This window comes from Lissotriton vulgaris, chromosome 1_1, assembly GCF_964263255.1.
Source record: "Lissotriton vulgaris chromosome 1_1, aLisVul1.2, whole genome shotgun sequence".
Taxonomy (NCBI): domain Eukaryota; kingdom Metazoa; phylum Chordata; class Amphibia; order Caudata; family Salamandridae; genus Lissotriton; species Lissotriton vulgaris.
In genome coordinates this window covers 2,066,505,495-2,066,526,494 of record NC_141685.1, presented here as the reverse complement: position 1 = coordinate 2,066,526,494, position 21,000 = coordinate 2,066,505,495, and the positions used below count along the sequence as shown (strand labels likewise).

Here is a 21,000-nt window from a genome sequence, read left to right as displayed (position 1 = left end):
ATCCAAAATTGGTGTCCGAGAAATTTCACTCTGGATGTCTTCAATTTTTCTTATGAAGAAATCCTGGAAATTCTGACAGTCTGCCTGTGAGAACTCTGGTTTCTGCTCTTTAGTGTTTCTCAATTCCTTGAGTACTTTAAAGATTTCTTTTTGCGGAACCCGGGCTGACGCTATTCTGTTCTCAAAGAACTCTGCTTTACGAGCTATTATAGCCCTTTTGTATTGTGCGAGCTCCTGCACATATAGGTTCCGGGTATTATTGTTATAATCCCTCCTCCAGGCTCTCTCCACCTTTCGAAGTGCCTGTTTCTTGGATCTTAAGGTTTCATCAAACCAGGGAGCCCCCGTCCCTCTTTCCACCCATTTCACCTTTTTTGCTGGAGCCACAACGTCAATGGCGTTCTTCAATTTATCAAGTAATTTTTGACTGCCTACCTCAACGTTCTCATTAGTTATATTTAGTTCGACAGAATTTAGAAGGTGTCCAACCAACTCTTCCTTATTGATGTCATTCCATCTTCTTACCATTTTCCACACCGTTCTCTGTCTGTTCCCAACCTGATTAGTCTTTCTCTAACCTGTAATTAAATAGTGATCCGACCAAACGCATGGTGCCATAGTAACCTGGTCTGACAAGGAATCTGTGGTCCATACCAGGTCTAATGTATGGCCTTTATCATGAGTAGGGCCGGTCACTATTTGACTCATACCCAGGGCCGGTAAAGCCTCTACGAGGTGAAGTGCTTACCCTACCTTTGGGGAAAGCTCCCAATGAAAATTGAAGTCTCCCATTATCATCAGATTCTCATACCGAGACCTGAGGTCATGTACAACCTCCAGAAACTGATCCAAAAAGGTTGGTTTAGCCCAAGGAGGACGATATATCAGTAGGATGACCCAACAGGTGGAGCCCATCTCAAATTTCACTCCTGGGGCCGCTGCTCCACCAAGATTTTCCGCGCAAATCTTTTCAGTCTTCCAGCCGTTATCATAGAAATACGCTACCCCCCCTCCTCTCTTTGTTCCCGTACGATTGAGGCAAAGAGCCTTAAAATCCGGGGGGAGAGAGGCTACCAAATCAGGCGTTGAGGACTCCTCCAGCCACGTTTCTGTGACCCTTAGGATATCAACACCACCGTCCTGTAGTAGGGAAAAGATTTCTAAATTGTGCCTCTGTACGGAGCGGGTATTCAACAAGCCGTACTTGAAAGTAATATCAGCCGTCCGAATGTTTATCCTCTCCTTCGGCAGTAGGGCCTGGTATAGCCCCTCCTGTCATAACGAGGCTATATACTCCTGGGTGGGTTGTACATCCACTCTATTAAGTTGTAATAAGGAAATTCTATCATACCTAATAAAATGGCCAGGGGTTGTGGCCCCTGGGCCCAGCTGGGCCCGGATGGGCTTAGATAGGCTCGCCTCTGGCGCGCCCACGGCGCGACCGCTGCGCGTCAACGCTGCGCGTAGGCATATGGCTGGTTTAAATAGTCGTCGTAGAATAGCCGCCTGACAGCTAGAACGCTGCCCTAAAATGGCACCCGAAAAACGCCCCCACTATCCCTAAGATGGCGATGATGTTAGTGGCTGTGACGAGAGACCCGCTAAAACAGCGGTGAGGGAACAATTTACAATGCAGGTGAGTGGGCATACACCTAAATGTTCCAACGGAAAAGTAATATCCCCCTTATTAAAAATTTAACCTCAAAAGTAAATGCCTTAAAATAGACGCGCTACAGCTGGTATTAAGCGCTGATGCCCTCTAAATGCCCTCTGGTTTCAATACTTCTCTACGAAGCCTTCTCCTGATCAATTCAGTTTAGTTCTGTACGAGTTTTCTGTACGGTTTTGCTAAACCTGTGTGGGCCGCTGCAGCTAAGAAGCTAAGGTTGCCGCGGCTGAGAGCCCGCCTAAATCTGTATCTTTAAACCTTTCACTGGATCCGTGTGGGCCACTGCAGCTGAGAGAGAGCTGTGGCCGCTGAGCATCCGCCATGGTGCCTGCATGATCGAGGCCATCCTTTGTCGTGCGGCCCGCCGCAGCTGAGAGAGAACTGCTGCCACTGAGTGTCTGCACCCTTTGCCACTTTGCATCATCGTGATTTGTCCTATGGGCCGCTGCAGCCAAGAGAGAGCTGTAGCCTCTGAGGGCCCACACCCATTGCTACGGTGCACCATGGTAAATTGTCCTGTGGGCCACTGCAACCAAGAGAGAGCTATAGCCACTGAGGGCCCACACTCTTTGCAACTGTCCATCATCGTGATTTGTCCTGTGGGCCACCGCAGCCAAGGGAGAGCTGCTGCCTCTGAGTGCCCGCACCCTTTGTTACTGTGCATCATTGTGATTTGTCCTGTGGGCCACCACAGCCAAGAGAGAGCTGTAGCCGCTGAGTGCCCACACCATTTGCTAGTGTACTTCATTGTGATTTGTCCCATGGGCCACCGTAGTCAAAGAGAGCTGTAGCAGCTGAGTGCCACCACCCTTTATTACTGTGCATCATTGTGATTTGTCGTGTGGGCCACCGCAGTCATGAGAGAACTGTAGCCGCAGAGTGCCCACAACTTGTGCTATTTTACATCCTCATATTTAACCCTATACCCCAACTCCCCTCCTGTACCCCCATCTCTCCCTGCCTTCCACCACCGTTTCCACCCCCTCCCGTTTCCATCCAGCCACCCAACTATCCATGCTCTGCCTTACTCTGTCTGGAAAATAAGTTAGACTCTCTGATCACCTCCATATCCCAGGTTGTAACTGCCATTTCACTTTTAAGCTTCATGATTTCCACCTTTCCATACACCTCTACTCCTTTGGAAAACCCTCACCATCCCATGAGATGCACCTCGCCCACTCATCCCACTATAGCCAAGCTGAACCTGTCATCTACAAACTTCGTCAAATCACTCAAGCCTTTGAATGCCTCCCTTCTACAACCTGCACCTCCCAGTAACCCTACTATCTACTCTATTCCGACCATCTCCTCTGTCAGAACCAAGCATCCACCTAAACCCTCCCGAGCACCCTCGTATAAATACAATATCCCGATCACCCTTCAGAGCCCAAGTGCCCCCGTCACCAAAACAGTCTTGACAGAGCTGCGCTGTCTGCTCTACAACTGCAGAGCTGCAGTAAAACACAAACTTGAAATCTCCGATACCATCACCTTTCACAATATAGACATGCTCTTTCTCACAGAGACCTGGTTCTCTCTCTCTCTCTATCTTGGATCTCCTATTACCCACAGGCTATTCTTTACTTAGGAATGACAGAACTGACAGCATTGGGGGAGGTGTTGCAGTCATCTTTAGGAACTCCCTTTAACTGAAGGCTTCTCCTTTCATCTCCTTCCGCACTTTTGAATGCCTTTCCCTTGAGCTACAATTGCACCACCACTCACCCATCAGATTCCATGCCATTTACCGCCCGTCGGGTAGCGGCCCTTCGTTTATGGAGGAACTCACTGACTTCATCAGCGACCAATATTCACAAAGTGACAATCAGACCTTTGTGGGTGACTTCAATCTCCACTGGGGCTCACCGCAAGACTCTTCTGTGAACTCGCTGGCCACCTTGCTCTCTGTTAACGATCTTATCCAACACTGCACAGAGTCCACACACTCTGAGGGCCAAATCCTGGACCTTGTCATTTCTAAAGCAGACATGCTTTCCATTACTTCCCCAATTCATATAGACTGGTCTGACCACCTCCTCATCCCATTCTCTCTTCACCTATCACACTCTATAACTCTTGGCCAACCTAAGAGGGCTACCGCCTGGTTCTGTGATGCTAAAAATATTGACGTTGTTTCCCTCTGTGAATTGATTCAAAAAAGGTGGTGGTGATGAACAGAGTGCCTGAATTAAGCAGACCACTCTTACCCAGTCCAAAGATCAGGGCTTGATCCATCACCGTTATTTAGCTCACTGCACCATCCCAGCTCAGAACCTGGCTATATGCAAATCAGTCTGTCCCTGGCCCAGTGCATCATGGGAACAGGGCAGACTAAACTACCAAGCCAATTCTTCACCAGAAAGGAGACAAGCTTCCGGGGACCGGTTTCTGGCATTTCAGCCGTCGTCGGCCCGGCTTGCTTGAATCCTGATGGTGCAGTGAGCAAGGGACTCATGTCTGAGTACACCCTGCCACACCTATAGTGGCCAAAAACGATTCAAAAAAGGGGCTGGTGATGAACAGAGTGTCTGAATTAAGTAGACCACTCTTACCCAGTCCAAAGATCAGGGCTTGATCCATCACCTTTATTTAGCTCACTGCACCATCCCAGCTCAGAACCTGGCTATATGCAAATCAGTCTGTCCCTGGCCCAGTGCATCATGGGAACAGGGCAGACTAAACTACCAAGCCAATTCTTCACCAGAAAGGAGACAAGCTTCCGGGGACCGGTTTCTGGCATTTCAGCCATCGTCGGCCCGGCTTGCTTGAATCCTGATGGTGCAGTGAGCAAGGGACTCATGTCTGAGTATACCCTGCCACACCTATAGTGGCCAAAAACGATCAAAAAAAGGGGGGTGGTGATGAACAGAGTGTCTGAATTAAGCAGACCACTCTTACCCAGTCCAAAGATCAGGGCTTGATCCATCACCGTTATTTAGCTCACTGCACCATCCCAGCTCAGAACCTGGCTATATGCAAATCAGTCTGTCCCTGGTCCAGTGCATCATGGGAACAGGGCAGACTAAACTACCAAGCCAATTCTTCACCAGAAAGGAGACAAGCTTCCGGGGACCCGTTTCTGGCATTTCAGCCGTCGTCGGCCCGGCTTGCTTGAATCCTGATGGTGCAGTGAGCAAGGGACTCATGTCTGAGTATACCTTGCCACACCTATAGTGGCCAAAAACGATTCAAAAAAGGGGGTGGTGATGAGCAGAGTGTCTGAATTAAGCAGACCACTCTTACCCAGTCCAAAGATCAGGGCTTGATCCATCACCGTTATTTAGCTCACTGCACCATCCCAGCTCAGAACCTGGCTATATGCAAATCAGTCTGTCCCTGGCCCAGTGCATCATGGGAACAGGGCAGACTAAACTACCAAGCCAATTTCTCACCAGAAAGGAGACAAGCTTCCGGGGACCGGTTTCTGGCATTTCAGGCTCGTCGGCCCGGCTTGCTTGAATCCTGATGGTGCAGTGAGCAAGGGACTCATGTCTGAGTATACCCTGCCACACCTATAGTGGCCAAAAACGATTCAAAAAAGGGGGTGGTGATGAACAGAGTGTCTGAATTAAGCAGACCACTCTTATCCAGTCCAAAGATCAGGGCTTGATCCATCACCGTTATTTAGCTCACTGCACCATCCCAGCTCAGAACCTGGCTATATGCAAATCAGTCTGTCCCTGGCCCAGTGCATCATGGGAACAGGGCAGACTAAACTACCAAGCCAATTCTTCACCAGAAAGGAGACAAGCTTCCGGGGACCGGTTTCTGGCAATTCAGCCGTCGTCGGCCCGGCTTGCTTGAATCCTGATGGTGCAGTGAGCAAGGGACTCATGTCTGAGTATACCCTGCCACACCTATAGTGGCCAAAAACGATTAAAAAAAGGGGGGTGGTGATGAACAGAGTGTCTGAATTAAGCAGACCACTCTTACCCAGTCCAAAGATCAGGGCTTGATCCATCACTGTTATTTAGCTCACTGCACCATCCCAGCTCAGAACCTGGCTGTATGCAAATCAGTCTGTCCCTGGCCCAGTGCATCATGGGAACAGGGCAGACTAAACTACCAAGCCAATTCTTCACCAGAAAGGAGACAAGCTTCCGGGGACCGGTTTCTGGCAGGCCCGGCTTGCTTGAATCCTGATGGTGCAGTGAGCAAGGGACTCATGTCTGAGTATACCCTGCCACACCTATAGTGGCCAAAAACGATTCAAAAAAGGGGGTGGTGATGAACAGAGTGTCTGAATTAAGCAGACCACTCTTACCCAGTCCAAAGATCAGGGCTTGATCCATCACCGTTATTTAGCTCACTGCACCATCCCAGCTCAGAACCTGGCTATATGCAAATCAGTCTGTCCCTGGCCCAGTGCATCATGGGAACAGGGCAGACTAAACTACCAAGCCAATTCTTCACCAGAAAGGAGACAAGCTTCCGGGGACCGGTTTCTGGCATTTCAGGCGTCGTCGGCCCGGCTTGCTTGAATCCTGATGGTGCAGTGAGCAAGGGACTCATGTCTGAGTATACCCTGCCACACCTATAGTGGCCAAAAACGATCAAAAAAAGGGGGGTGGTGATGAACAGAGTGTCTGAATTAAGCAGACCACTCTTACCCAGTCCAAAGATCAGGGCTTGATCCATCACCGTTATTTAGCTCACTGCACCATCCCAGCTCAGAACCTGGCTATATGCAAATCAGTCTGTCCCTGGTCCAGTGCATCATGGGAACAGGGCAGACTAAACTACCAAGCCAATTCTTCACCAGAAAGGAGACAAGCTTCCGGGGACCCGTTTCTGGCATTTCAGCCGTCGTCGGCCCGGCTTGCTTGAATCCTGATGGTGCAGTGAGCAAGGGACTCATGTCTGAGTATACCTTGCCACACCTATAGTGGCCAAAAACGATTCAAAAAAGGGGGTGGTGATGAGCAGAGTGTCTGAATTAAGCAGACCACTCTTACCCAGTCCAAAGATCAGGGCTTGATCCATCACCGTTATTTAGCTCACTGCACCATCCCAGCTCAGAACCTGGCTATATGCAAATCAGTCTGTCCCTGGCCCAGTGCATCATGGGAACAGGGCAGACTAAACTACCAAGCCAATTTCTCACCAGAAAGGAGACAAGCTTCCGGGGACCGGTTTCTGGCATTTCAGGCTAGTCGGCCCGGCTTGCTTGAATCCTGATGGTGCAGTGAGCAAGGGACTCATGTCTGAGTATACCCTGCCACACCTATAGTGGCCAAAAACGATTCAAAAAAGGGGGTGGTGATGAACAGAGTGTCTGAATTAAGCAGACCACTCTTATCCAGTCCAAAGATCAGGGCTTGATCCATCACCGTTATTTAGCTCACTGCACCATCCCAGCTCAGAACCTGGCTATATGCAAATCAGTCTGTCCCTGGCCCAGTGCATCATGGGAACAGGGCAGACTAAACTACCAAGCCAATTCTTCACCAGAAAGGAGACAAGCTTCCGGGGACCGGTTTCTGGCAATTCAGCCGTCGTCGGCCCGGCTTGCTTGAATCCTGATGGTGCAGTGAGCAAGGGACTCATGTCTGAGTATACCCTGCCACACCTATAGTGGCCAAAAACGATTAAAAAAAGGGGGGTGGTGATGAACAGAGTGTCTGAATTAAGCAGACCACTCTTACCCAGTCCAAAGATCAGGGCTTGATCCATCACTGTTATTTAGCTCACTGCACCATCCCAGCTCAGAACCTGGCTGTATGCAAATCAGTCTGTCCCTGGCCCAGTGCATCATGGGAACAGGGCAGACTAAACTACCAAGCCAATTCTTCACCAGAAAGGAGACAAGCTTCCGGGGACCGGTTTCTGGCAGGCCCGGCTTGCTTGAATCCTGATGGTGCAGTGAGCAAGGGACTCATGTCTGAGTATACCCTGCCACACCTATAGTGGCCAAAAACGATTCAAAAAAGGGGGTGGTGATGAACAGAGTGTCTGAATTAAGCAGACCACTCTTACCCAGTCCAAAGATCAGGGCTTGATCCATCACCGTTATTTAGCTCACTGCACCATCCCAGCTCAGAACCTGGCTATATGCAAATCAGTCTGTCCCTGGCCCAGTGCATCATGGGAACAGGGCAGACTAAACTACCAAGCCAATTCTTCACCAGAAAGGAGACAAGCTTCCGGGGACCGGTTTCTGGCATTTCAGGCGTCGTCGGCCCGGCTTGCTTGAATCCTGATGGTGCAGTGAGATAGGGACTCATGTCTGAGTATACCCTGCCACACCTATAGTGGCCAAAAACGATTCAAAAAAGGGGGTGGTGATGAACAGAGTGTCTGAATTAAGCAGACCACTCTTACCCAGTCCAAAGATCAGGGCTTGATTCATCCCCGTTATTTAGCTCACTGCACCATCCCAGCTCAGAACCTGGCTATATGCAAATCAGTCTGTCCCTGGCCCAGTGCATCATGGGAACAGGGCAGACTAAACTACCAAGCCAATTCTTCACCAGAAAGGAGACAAGCTTCCGGGGACCGGTTTCTGGCATTTCAGCCGTCGTCGGCCCGGCTTGCTTGAATCCTGATGGTGCAGTGAGCAAGTGAATCAGCTTTATTATCACTTCCAAGGCTAGACCTGAACCTAGATGTTGACGAACTCACCTCCCAATGCCTCACAGTCCTTGCAGTCGAAATCAACAACGTCGCTCCTCTCCAAAGTAAAAAGATAAGGCCCACTCCCTCAGCACCCTGGTTCAACAAATCCCTCTATGAAGAAAGGAAGCAACTAAGATTCCTGGAGAAACAATGGAGGCAAGCGCCCTCCACTGATAATCTGGCCACGCTTCGTTCAGCAAGATCCAAGTACCACAAGAACATCTTCCTTGAGAAAGCGTCGCACTTCAGAACCCTCCTTGACTCTGCCAAAAATAGACCCAAAAAATGATTCGATCTCATCAAGGTTCCTAACCACTGATCCCCAACCTCCATGCTGGAGGATTCTACAAAGAAAGCAGCAGATTTTGGTATATTCTTTGACGAAAAAGTGAAATCCATTGTGGCTCAGGTCGCTCATCCTACCCCTCCAGAAGAGCGCAAATCCTTAGCTATTTGGCAGAACTTTGACCCCATCTCTGAAGATGCCCTCCTCAAGTGCATCCTCGAAACAAAGCCCTCCAACCATTCTCTTGACCCCATCCCCAGTGCCATTGCCATTGACTTCTATTCCCATTCTCTTTCCTATTGGACCACTCTGGTCAACATCTCCCTCTGTGAAGGCTCCTTTCCTGTATCCTTCAAAACGGGACAGGTTACCCCTCTGCTTAAAAAACCCACTGCTGATGCTAAAGACCTCAACAACTTCCGCCCCATCACTAATCTACCCTTTCTTGCGAAGATCACAGAAAGATGTGTAGCGAAACAACTCTCTCGTCATATCAAGGACAATGATCTTCTTGACAATTGTCAGTCCGGCTTCATCCAAAACTGCAGCACTGAAACAGCCCTATTGAAAGTGGTCGATGACGCGCTGAGGATACTCGACTCGGGGGGACCTGTCTTCTAATTCTCCTCAACCTTTCTGCAGCCTTTGACACTGTCAATCACGACACTCTCCTCAACACTCTGCATCAGAGAATGGGCATGGATGGCACTGTGCTTAAATGGTTTGCTTCCTTCCTATCTGATAAATCAGAAATGATCAAAATAGCGAACAGTCTTTCATCTCCTTTGGCGGTAGGTCAAGGTGTTCCTCAAGGCTCTATACTTGCACCCACATTGTTCAATCTCTACCTAGAACCACTTTGCAATCTCCTAAGTAAATCCGGGGTCCACTATCATCTCTACACAGATGACACTCAAATCTACCTCAAGGTTGCCTCCACTCATGATCTCGCCATCCTAAGCTCGACTCATGACTCCATTCAAAACTGGATGTCAACTGATTCTGAATCCCTCCAAAACTGAATTCCTCCTCCTCTCTTCCTCCCTTCATCCTCCCCCGGTTCAATCATGGATGGATCAGATGAATCTACTTAACAATAAACCCATCATTGTCGACAGCGCAAAATACCTTGGTGTCATACTCGACAACAAACTCAATCTAATCCCCCACATCAACTCCATTGCAAAATTGCACAATATCAACTGCGCCTTCTTTGGGGAATTTGTCGCTTTTCCCCTGAACAAGACCTTAAAACACTGGTGCAATCGCTGGTCCTCTCCAGACTGGACTTCTCTTCTTACTGGCCTCCCCAAATCCCACCTGTCCCCCCTTAAATCTGTCCTCCACTCAGCAGCCCGTTTCATTTGTGGGGCAAAAAGTTGCGATCACATCACACCGTTGTTATCCACCCTTCGCTGGCTTCCAATCAAGGCTAGAGCTATCTACAAGACTGCCTGTATCATCCACAAAGCCTTGCACTCCTCCTCTCCTCTCTACCTGTCGAATAAACTGAAACTGTCTGGAGGCTCTAGACCATCTTGTAAGGCGGAAAATCTACTGCTTAAACCCCCCACTTTCAAAAAGGAAAGATCGATGGCCCAATCCTTTTCAGGCAGTGCAGTGAGAATCTGGAACTTACTTCCGCCTCAGCCCCGGACCACCTCCTCCTCCCAGGCCTTCAAAATGGACCTCAAAGTTCTCCTCCTCCAAAGACATCTCCAAATCTAATTCACGCCCTCGCTATCACCTGAAGGAAGGCCTCCCATTATTGAAAGTTCTATTGTCCTTGACTATTGAAGTGCCTTCCCAGTGTGTTCTGGCAGTTTGAGTGTTTACCATTTATTGCAGTATTATCCTTGTACCTGTGTATGGTACCCTTTTGTAACTTGCACACGTCACTTTTCTCTTGTATCACACTCTATGCTACCTCTCACTTTTTGTTTGCTTTAGATTCTTGCACAAGTGCCACCATTGCCTATGTAACGTTTGTTCTTGTGCTGGAGTGTCTGCCATTTATTGCAGTATTATACCTCTACTTGTACTTTGTACGCTTTTGTAACCTGCACACATATCACTTTTTCCTCCTGTAATGTACCGATTGCTACCTCATGTATTTTGGTTGCTCACTATTGTCACTTTTGATTCATGTAACGTAACGTTTGCTTTTGTAATTTGTTCACTTGTAATTTTTCTCCTCATGTATCATTGCTGTTCCTATTGTGAAGCGCTCTGACACCTTTGGGTAAAGTCCGCGCTATATAAAATCCCATAAATAAATAAATAAATAATATAAATAAAATTCCCTTCCAACGACAGGTACCTAGTGCGCAACGGGTCGCGTATGCCCCGGCCCTGAACTCAGTCAGTGTCACGCTTTGGGTTAACACATTGTTGTCTCTTTGAGACCCTATGGGTTGACGTGAATTGAAGTTGTTGAAACGCTTTGGGAGTTTTGAGTTAAACTGTTAGATAAAATAATATTTTTCTATATCTTCCGGAGTTGTGTCCTTTTGTGGTGTCATTACTGCCTTATTGTACTTGGCTATAAACGCTTCACAAACTGCCTCAGAGATAGGCCAAACTGCTCATACTACGGTATCACAGGGTTGAGCCGGGGTTATCAAAGGAGGTAGCCCACTTGCCCTGACTTAGGAAGAAGGGTCCCTATTTGGATATTAGCGCCAGCCATTGCCAACTAGAGACCCCCATTTCTAACAGTGCCATTGATGAGTCTTCACAAAACTTTAAAAAATAAACAATATCTACTTTAGATGAGGAAAAGGTGGGTGGCAACACATCATTTTTCCATGTAATTTCTGGGAAGTGATACAGAAAAAAAGTGTAATTTTCATCATTTGGAGTGAATGTGTCCATCCATTTTCAAAAAAGTTGTGTTTAAAAAAAAAATGCTCTTGGTTGGTTTGAAAGGGTTGAAAAAAGAATTATATCTGAACCCTTAGTCCCTCTAGAGTTGTGCAGGACTGCCACATTACAATAGAAAGTGAGCTCTTTTTCTGTTGACCTTTTTGGTACTGTGGCAATATGATTGCCTGGGTGCAAATGCAACACGTACATGGGGCCACATTTACAAGGCCATTGCGCCGCCCTTGCACCACTTTTTTGGACACACAGTGGCGCAGTTTGTATGCCCATATTTACTAAGCCACGTAAAGTCACCCTGCATGACTTATCATGGCCTGTGAAAGCGGCGTACCATGTGTGTTGCAGTGGGTGTTCCAATGCAACATCCATGGAACCCGAGACATTCCCAGATTTACAAAGTTTTGAAAAGCTCGGAATGCCTCAGAATCCTACGCCTCTCTAGGGAGGCGTAGGAGTGGCGCAACAAGGAGAAATACTTTTATTTCTCTGTCGTTTTTTTCTCTTCCTATGCCTAATGCGCCCTGCTCTCTGCTCGGATGCTTGATTCCGTTCTGGGAAGGACATGGCTTTTGTAGTTCGGACTGGACTGTTCCCATGGGGCAACAGGGTCAGAGCTGATTTGCATATCGCCATTGTCTAACCCAGGGTGGTGTGGAGTGCAAAAAAACGATGGATTTGGGCCCAGATCTTTTGACTGGGGGAGTGTGTGACATTGATCCACATTCAGTCCATCACTTGTTGTTTTTGCAATTGCCGCCCTAAGTGCGCTGGGGATGCCCAGACGTGGGTCCCAGGCACTCCACACCACTTGGAGTCAAGCTAGCCGGGCTGATGAGAGGTGTTACCTCGAAACCGGTCCGGTCCTCGGATGCTTGATTCCGTTCTGGGAAGGACATGGCTTTTGTAGTTCGGACTGGACTGTTCCCATGGGGCAACAGGGTCAGAGCTGATTTGCATATCGCCATTGTCTAACCCAGGGTGGTGTGGAGTGCAAAAAAACGATGGATTTGGGCCCAGATCTTTTGACTGGGGGAGTGTGTGACATTGATCCACATTCAGTCCATCACTTGTTGTTTTTGCAATTGCCGCCCTAAGTGCGCTGGGGATGCCCAGACGTGGGTCCCAGGCACTCCACACCACTTGGAGTCAAGCTAGCCGGGCTGATGAGAGGTGTTACCTCGAAACCGGTCCGGTCCTCGGATGCTTGATTCCGTTCTGGGAAGGACATGGCTTTTGTAGTTCGGACTGGACTGTTCCCATGGGGCAACAGGGTCAGAGCTGATTTGCATATCGCCATTGTCTAACCCAGGGTGGTGTGGAGTGCAAAAAAACGATGGATTTGGGCCCAGATCTTTTGACTGGGGGAGTGTGTGACATTGATCCACATTCAGTCCATCACTTGTTGTTTTTGCAATTGCCGCCCTAAGTGCGCTGGGGATGCCCAGACGTGGGTCCCAGGCACTCCACACCACTTGGAGTCAAGCTAGCCGGGCTGATGAGAGGTGTTACCTCGAAACCGGTCCGGTCCTCGGATGCTTGATTCCGTTCTGGGAAGGACATGGCTTTTGTAGTTCGGACTGGACTGTTCCCATGGGGCAACAGGGTCAGAGCTGATTTGCATATCGCCATTGTCTAACCCAGGGTGGTGTGGAGTGCAAAAAAACGATGGATTTGGGCCCAGATCTTTTGACTGGGGGAGTGTGTGACATTGATCCACATTCAGTCCATCACTTGTTGTTTTTGCAATTGCCGCCCTAAGTGCGCTGGGGATGCCCAGACGTGGGTCCCAGGCACTCCACACCACTTGGAGTCAAGCTAGCCGGGCTGATGAGAGGTGTTACCTCGAAACCGGTCCGGACCTCGGATGCTTGATTCCGTTCTGGGAAGGACATGGCTTTTGTAGTTCGGACTGGACTGTTCCCATGGGGCAACAGGGTCAGAGCTGATTTGCATATCGCCATTGTCTAACCCAGGGTGGTGTGGAGTGCAAAAAAACGATGGATTTGGGCCCAGATCTTTTGACTGGGGGAGTGTGTGACATTGATCCACATTCAGTCCATCACTTGTTGTTTTTGCAATTGCCGCCCTAAGTGCGCTGGGGATGCCCAGACGTGGGTCCCAGGCACTCCACACCACTTGGAGTCAAGCTAGCCGGGCTGATGAGAGGTGTTACCTCGAAACCGGTCCGGTCCTCGGATGCTTGATTCCGTTCTGGGAAGGACATGGCTTTTGTAGTTCGGACTGGACTGTTCCCATGGGGCAACAGGGTCAGAGCTGATTTGCATATCGCCATTGTCTAACCCAGGGTGGTGTGGAGTGCAAAAAAACGATGGATTTGGGCCCAGATCTTTTGACTGGGGGAGTGTGTGACATTGATCCACATTCAGTCCATCACTTGTTGTTTTTGCAATTGCCGCCCTAAGTGCGCTGGGGATGCCCAGACGTGGGTCCCAGGCACTCCACACCACTTGGAGTCAAGCTAGCCGGGCTGATGAGAGGTGTTACCTCGAAACCGGTCCGGTCCTCGGATGCTTGATTCCGTTCTGGGAAGGACATGGCTTTTGTAGTTCGGACTGGACTGTTCCCATGGGGCAACAGGGTCAGAGCTGATTTGCATATCGCCATTGTCTAACCCAGGGTGGTGTGGAGTGCAAAAAAACGATGGATTTGGGCCCAGATCTTTTGACTGGGGGAGTGTGTGACATTGATCCACATTCAGTCCATCACTTGTTGTTTTTGCAATTGCCGCCCTAAGTGCGCTGGGGATGCCCAGACGTGGGTCCCAGGCACTCCACACCACTTGGAGTCAAGCTAGCCGGGCTGATGAGAGGTGTTACCTCGAAACCGGTCCGGTCCTCGGATGCTTGATTCCGTTCTGGGAAGGACATGGCTTTTGTAGTTCGGACTGGACTGTTCCCATGGGGCAACAGGGTCAGAGCTGATTTGCATATCGCCATTGTCTAACCCAGGGTGGTGTGGAGTGCAAAAAAACGATGGATTTGGGCCCAGATCTTTTGACTGGGGGAGTGTGTGACATTGATCCACATTCAGTCCATCACTTGTTGTTTTTGCAACTGCTCTCTGCAGTAGGCACAGAAAGAGGAAAATACCATCAGTAATTGTTTTTGTGCATAAAGGTGTTCCTTCCTGCAGAAAAATCATCCGGCAGCACAGGAACCCTTGCAACAAGATGCAAGAGTGCCTGTGCTGGGGCATGGCATCCAATTGTGCGCCAGCCCCGAGGAAAGCACACGGATGGGTGGTATTGTTTATAATATGACGCATCACTGTGCTTTTAAAATTACTCCGCTTGGCACAGCAAAATGGCTTGCAGCTCTGCGCTGTGTAATTTTTTTGTAAATGAGTTCTCTCGGTTTCCATGTTCTGAAGTTAAGTTAAAAAAAATATATAAGTGGGCAAGGTGACTCTGACACCCTGGAACTTGTAGTGAGAACCGAAAGGAATCACCCCAGGCTGACAAAATAAGAAATCATGCTGGTTTTCCTAAGGAACCCAGCGCAACTATGAGGTGGCCCGGTACTTCAGTGGGAGTTTTTCATGGGACCGTGCAAGCTTTGCTTAGTGAAATTAGCATGGTCACGCAGCACCCTGGTGTGATGCTTGGTCATTGTACCACAGGATTACTATGGTGCCAAAAAATTGGAAATTAAATAGATGAAACATTTTGGGTGGGGGTCTATGAAGAGTTGCCACCTGTGGGGGTTGGGCATGGGGCCTGACCAGAAGCCATGACATAAGAGCAATCCCACGCCAGGCATGCCTGAAGGCTATCCACGGTGTGATTGGGCATCTGCAGGTGACTGAGTGCAGGAAATGTTGGGGTGGGACTCTGCGGGGGTTGGCTGCCTGTGGGTGGATGGGCATAGGGCTAGGCTTTGGGGCAGGGCCTGTGGCCAACCACCCCCGCTGCTCACGTCCAATGGCTATGTGCAGCAATGAGTTGTCTGTCTGTGCCCACCCCCACACCAAGGATGGCTGTCTTCCCAGAGGGGTTTAGGCACAGGCCCTGGTCAACACATAGCCCCACACAGCGCAAAAATATACATGGCAGGTGTTGGGCATCTACGTGGGGTTGGCTCCCAAACCCGCAGGTGCTCAGCCCCTGCTGTCCAAAGTGGGGCAGAGGAGTTTGGGGGGATAGGGGTTGGCTGCAAGGCCTCGCTTGTAGCCAGGCCCTGAGGCACTCCCTGCCTTGCACTCCCTTGGCATGCTGTGGGCTGCAGGAACTAGCCTGTGGTCAACCCGCCCTTGGGTACCCTAAAAATAAATTTGACTCAACAGGCTCTGATTATTGTGATAATATGTGCACGATGTGGGGTAAAATGAACTGTTATAACATTATGCTTAATAACCATGACTGTAAGAGTACACATCAGAACCAACAAATTCAATAAGTCAGAAAAAGGAACATATTCACAGACATGTTAAGACATGCTTGCAGAATTGCGTGCATTATAGCGTTAATTGCCTTCGAGTTGGCTTTTCCAGTGTGTGTCGTGGTATACAGAACTCACCTCTGTGCAGGCAAACAAGGAGGAGGTAGAATCGTGGAATTAATTTGCTGGCACTAAAAGCAAAATGTATGTCCCCCTAGAAAAATAAAGGAAAGCGTGGAGTGTTTCCCTGTCAAACTGAACAACATGATCCACATCCTGGCACAGATGTCGCTCTCAAACCCTGCCAAGTCTACTTCACAGCCTAATTCCCAGGAACCTTGTACTGTACAAGTTACTGACAGGTCAATTAGAAGAGCAACTGTTTTACGGTTCAGCAAAACACACGAAAGAGTAAGTACATCATCAATCTTAATCTTAAAAGTTTTACTTTGCTCGCAAAATTCTACTCTAACGTTTTAATTTTATAGTAAATTAAAGTATTAAATAAGGACTATCGCTGTGTACAGTAAAACCTCAAAGTCGACATTTAAAAAAGTTATTTTACTAAGAGTACGTGTTTTTTATGCTTATTGACAAACCAGTTGTATGCGTTTGTTATTCGTGGTGGCTTCCCGACCTCCATGTTCGATTGCAGTTAGTAGGTGGTGGCTCTGTTCAGTAATCGGATGTTGTTGATTCCTCACTTGATAAAAGTTGAGGTTGACAATAAGAGCAACAAGCACTAGCGTTGCCAATAGGTCTCGCAGTAGGAAAGTTGGAGCTATTACAATTGCAAATAGCAATGCCTTTTATTTTTGTTTTCATTTTAAAAACATAAAGGGCTTTGTCATTTACAAAACCAATAGCTCCAACTTTCCTACTGCGAGACCTATTGTGCACTGCACAGTGTGGGTTAAAGTGGCACTGCGTGGGTGGGAGTGCCTTTGGGTGAGTGGCGTTGCATGTGTGATTGTTGTTGCGTGGGTGAGTGGCGTTGCGTGGGTGAGTGGCGTTGAGTGGGTGAGTGGCGTTGCGTGTGTGAGTTGCGTTGCGTGTGTGAGTGGCATTGCATCGGTGAGTGTGGCGTTGCCTGTGTGAGAGTGGGCTTGCGTGGGTAAAAGTGGCACTGCGTGGGTGTGAGTGGCGTTGCGTGGGTGAGTGAGGTTGCGTGGGTGAGTGGCGTTGCGTTTGTGAGTGGCGTTGCATGTGTGAGTGGCGTTGCGTGTGTGAGTGGCGTTGCGTGTGTGAGTGGCGTTACGTGTGTGAGTGGCGTTGCATGTGTGAGTGGCGTTGCATGTGTGAGTGGTGTTGCATGTGTGAGTGGCGTTGCATGTGTGAGTGGCGTTGCATGTGTGAGTGGCGTTGCATGTGTGAGTGGTGTTGCATGTGTGAGTGGCGTTGCGTTGAGTGGCATTGCATGGATGAGTGGGGTGTGTGGATGAGTTGCGTTGCGTGGATGAGTGGTGTTGCGTGGATGAGTGGCGTTGTGTGTGTGAGTGGCGTTGTGTGTGTGAGTGGCGTTGCGTGAGTGAGTTGCGTTGCTTTGAGTGACTGGCGTTGCATGTGTGAGTGGCGTTGCATGTGTGAGTGGCGTTGCATGTGTGAGTGGTGTTGCATGTGTGAGTGGCGTTGCATGTGTGAGTGGCGTTGCATGTGTGAGTGGCATTGCATGTGTGAGTGGCGTTGCGTGTGTGAGTGGTGTTGCATGTGTGAGTGGCGTTGCGTGGGTGAGTGGCGTTGCATGTGTGAGTGGTGTTGCGTGGGTGAGTGGCGTTGCATGTGTGAGTGGTGTTGCGTGGGTGAGTGGCGTTGCATGTATGAGTGGCGTTGCATGGATGAGTGGCGTTGCGTTGATGAGTGGCGTTGCGTTGATGAGTGGCGTTGCATGGATGAGTGGGGTTGCGTGGATGAGTGGAGTTGCGTGGATGAGTGGAGTTGCGTGTGTGAGTGGGGTTGCGTGGGTGAGTGGCGTTGCATGTGTGAGTGGCGTTGCATGTGTGAGTGGCGTTGCTAGTAAGCTTGTTGACCTTTCCTTTTTCTCATTTTTGACTGATGAGTCTGACCTCGGAGTTTAATGTCCCAGGACAAGAAGAAAAGATTGTTGCCTTCTCTCAAGAATCCCTTGATCAAAGCCGACCTGCAGAAGGATTGCCAAACGGGCTGTACAAACGCTTTCAAATGTGTTTTCCTACTGTTCCTCGGTGCTCTCGGCTTGTAAGTCAGCTGTGTTTACTGGCAACGAACACAAGGAAAACAAGTAGCAGTACTCGAGGAACTGCTGAGACCCACATGCCGTCGCCACAAACAATGTGTGATCCTCCCACCTCCAAAATGATCACACGAGTTCAAGTATTGGAAAAAGGCTCTGCAAGTAAAAATAAATGCACGCACGGAGACAAATTGAAAAAAAAATGAGTTCGAGTATTGGAAAAAGGCTCTGCAAGTAAAAATAAATGCACGCACGGAGACAAAGTGAAATAAAGAATGGCAGCAGAAGCAAATACAAACAAGCAACAATTGGTCATGGCCTGCCCGTGAGGCTCAAAGTGTTAGAAGGCAGGTCTTGGGCAGAGGCAGAGTACTTCCCTTGATCAAAGCCGACCTGCAGAAGGATTGCCAAACGGGCTGTACAAACGCTTTCAAATGTGTTTTCCTACTGTTCCTCGTGCTCTCGGCTTGTAAGTCAGCTGTGTTTACTGGCAACGAACACAAGGAAAACAAGTAGCAGTACTCAAGGAACTGCTGAGACCCACATCCCGTTGCCACAAACAATGTGTGATCCTCCCACCTCCAAAATGATCACACGAGTTCAAGTATTGGAAAAAGGGTCTGCAAGTAAAAATAAATGCACGCACGGAGACAAAGTGAAAAAAAAATGAGTTCGAGTATTGGAAAAAGGCTCTGCAAGTAAAAATAAATGCACGCACGGAGACAAAGTGAAATAAAGAATGGCAGCCGAAGCAAATACAAACAAGCAGCAATTGGCCACGGCCTGCCTGCGAGGCTCAAAGTGTTAGAAGTCAGGTCTTGGGCAGAGGCAGAGTACTGACTTAGGAATGACTGTGAGGCGCATTGGTGTGAAGCACATCAAAGGGCTTCTCCTCCCCTAATTAGGTGACGAGAAGCCGTTTCGGGAAACTGAAAGTACGGCCGGCCTGCGGCCGGCCATGAATAATTAGGGGAGGAGAAGCCCTTTGATGTGCTGGGCTGGCCCTGAATGCGCGTGCATGTTTAATCACGTGGTTCACGTGAACTGCATGAAAACCGCGGGGCTGAAAGCCCTTTGGTTTGACGATGTTTTCGCCACTTGAATTCTCGCTCCGCTCGATGCGCTTGCGCACATCGATAGGTCGCGAGACCTAAAAGCTGGACCTGAAGAGCAGAAGGTGGCGCGTGAAGTCTATACTTTCCTGTGTCATACAATTGTCCAACAGAACTGATTACACTACAGGTAAAACATACTGGTAAAACAAGTCTTCACAGTCTGCCTCATACAATGTCTGTCTTACAGCACGGTTCTGACCTTTACACGTACCTCCCATGGGACATCGGTTGTAATCTCTTCACATGCTACTGAGGCACTGACTGCATATGACGGAAATCCATGAACACATGTATCCCCTGTGCCAGCCATTGTTTCTCGGAGCGTGTAAAATATGATTCATGAACATTTTGAATCTGATGATTCTGAAATGAAGGTGAGTAGAGTGTAAATTGAAACTAATTGGTGAATTATAATATTTTCATAGCATAGCTAGCTATATACATGCATTGTGTCAACAATAGAAAACCCAATATTCGATGGCTTTTATAAGGCCAAAAAAAGGTTCAACCTGGCTCTCTATGTATGTTCATCTACACCCCCTCAACACCATCCTACCAATGCCTGATATTGATGTGAACCTTGTTGTTAGTGTTACTCCAACTTGAAGGGAGTATGAGAATCAATCAGATCTCTTTTAAAGCGAGAGACATAGTCATAGTCACTGAACCTCTAGTGTCTTAATTCACTAATACAATACAGTACAATACAATATCATTTATAAAAAGCACAGCTACTTCTGAAGGTGCTTCCAAGTGCTCACGCCAAGAGACCAGTAGCAGAACTAACCAGACAACCTATTCCAGAATGAAGAACCAACCAGACAGGAATTGGAAAGAATTATTTTTAAATTCTTTCTAAAAAACAATTTCAGAAGGGGCACGGGCTAGACTGAGAGGAAGAGAGTTCCAAAGCTTAGCAGTGAGCTCTGCCCCTCTCCTAACTTTGCAACACCAAGGAAGTTGAAGTAGCTTTAGATGATCAGGGGGCAGATGTATTAACATCCTTGTTTGCGATTCTCAAATAGAGATTTTTTGAGAATCGCTATTTGAGAATTGCAAAGTGAGATGTATCTAAAAAATCACAATTTTTTTGCCATTTCTTAGTTTTCCTTAATTGCGATTCGCAAATTGCGAAATCGCAATTAAGGAATACTTTCCCATTCATTTCTGTGGGCCAGGAGGCCCATAGGAATGAATGGGAAGTTATTCTCAATTTGCGATTCACAATTTGCGAATCGCAAATTGAGAATAATTTCAAGGGTGCAAGGGTGTCATAAGGACACCCTGATGCACACCTGAAATTTACATGTGTGCCACATGGCACCTTCACAAATGGCAAAAAGTGCATTTGTGAAAGAAATCGCACATTACCACCAACTTCAAGTTGATGGTAATTTGCGATTCCTTAATTAGAAATCGCACAACTTGGGTGCTTCATACATAGCATTTAAGGAATCGCAATTCGCCATTCCCTAAATGCTGACGCAAAATTAAGGAATAGCTAATTTTGCGATTCCTTAATTTTGCGATGCGATTTCAATCTTACATCGCATTTTCTGTTTTTTTAGTCGCAAACACTGTTTTTTGGCGAATCACAGCGTTTGCGACTAAAAAAACGGATGATACATATGTCCCCTAATCTCAAGGATCTTGCCTGATGTAGGCCCTGAATCTCTGCCTTAGTAAAGGTTATTTTGGTTATTTTTGTTTGAATGCTCTGAAGGCAAAGGTTAACGGCTTGAATTGGATCTATTTGGTGACAGGCAACCAATGTAGTTCCTGTAAGTGGGAAGTCACTGATTGCGTACAGGTATATTCAGCATCAG

General features: G+C 48.2%; 1 protein-coding gene across 1 annotated transcript in view; it reads left to right on the top strand.

Annotated features, from left to right (window-relative positions):
- The window catches only part of PIK3C2G (phosphatidylinositol-4-phosphate 3-kinase catalytic subunit type 2 gamma), a 1,914,223-nt gene that overhangs the window by 1,675,087 nt on the left and 218,136 nt on the right, over positions 1 to 21,000 (top strand). The window contains exon 27 of the mRNA XM_086920790.1: positions 16,069 to 16,261. Within this exon, the coding sequence (XP_086776916.1) occupies positions 16,069 to 16,261 (193 nt within the window). The remainder of the gene's footprint in view (positions 1 to 16,068; positions 16,262 to 21,000) is intronic.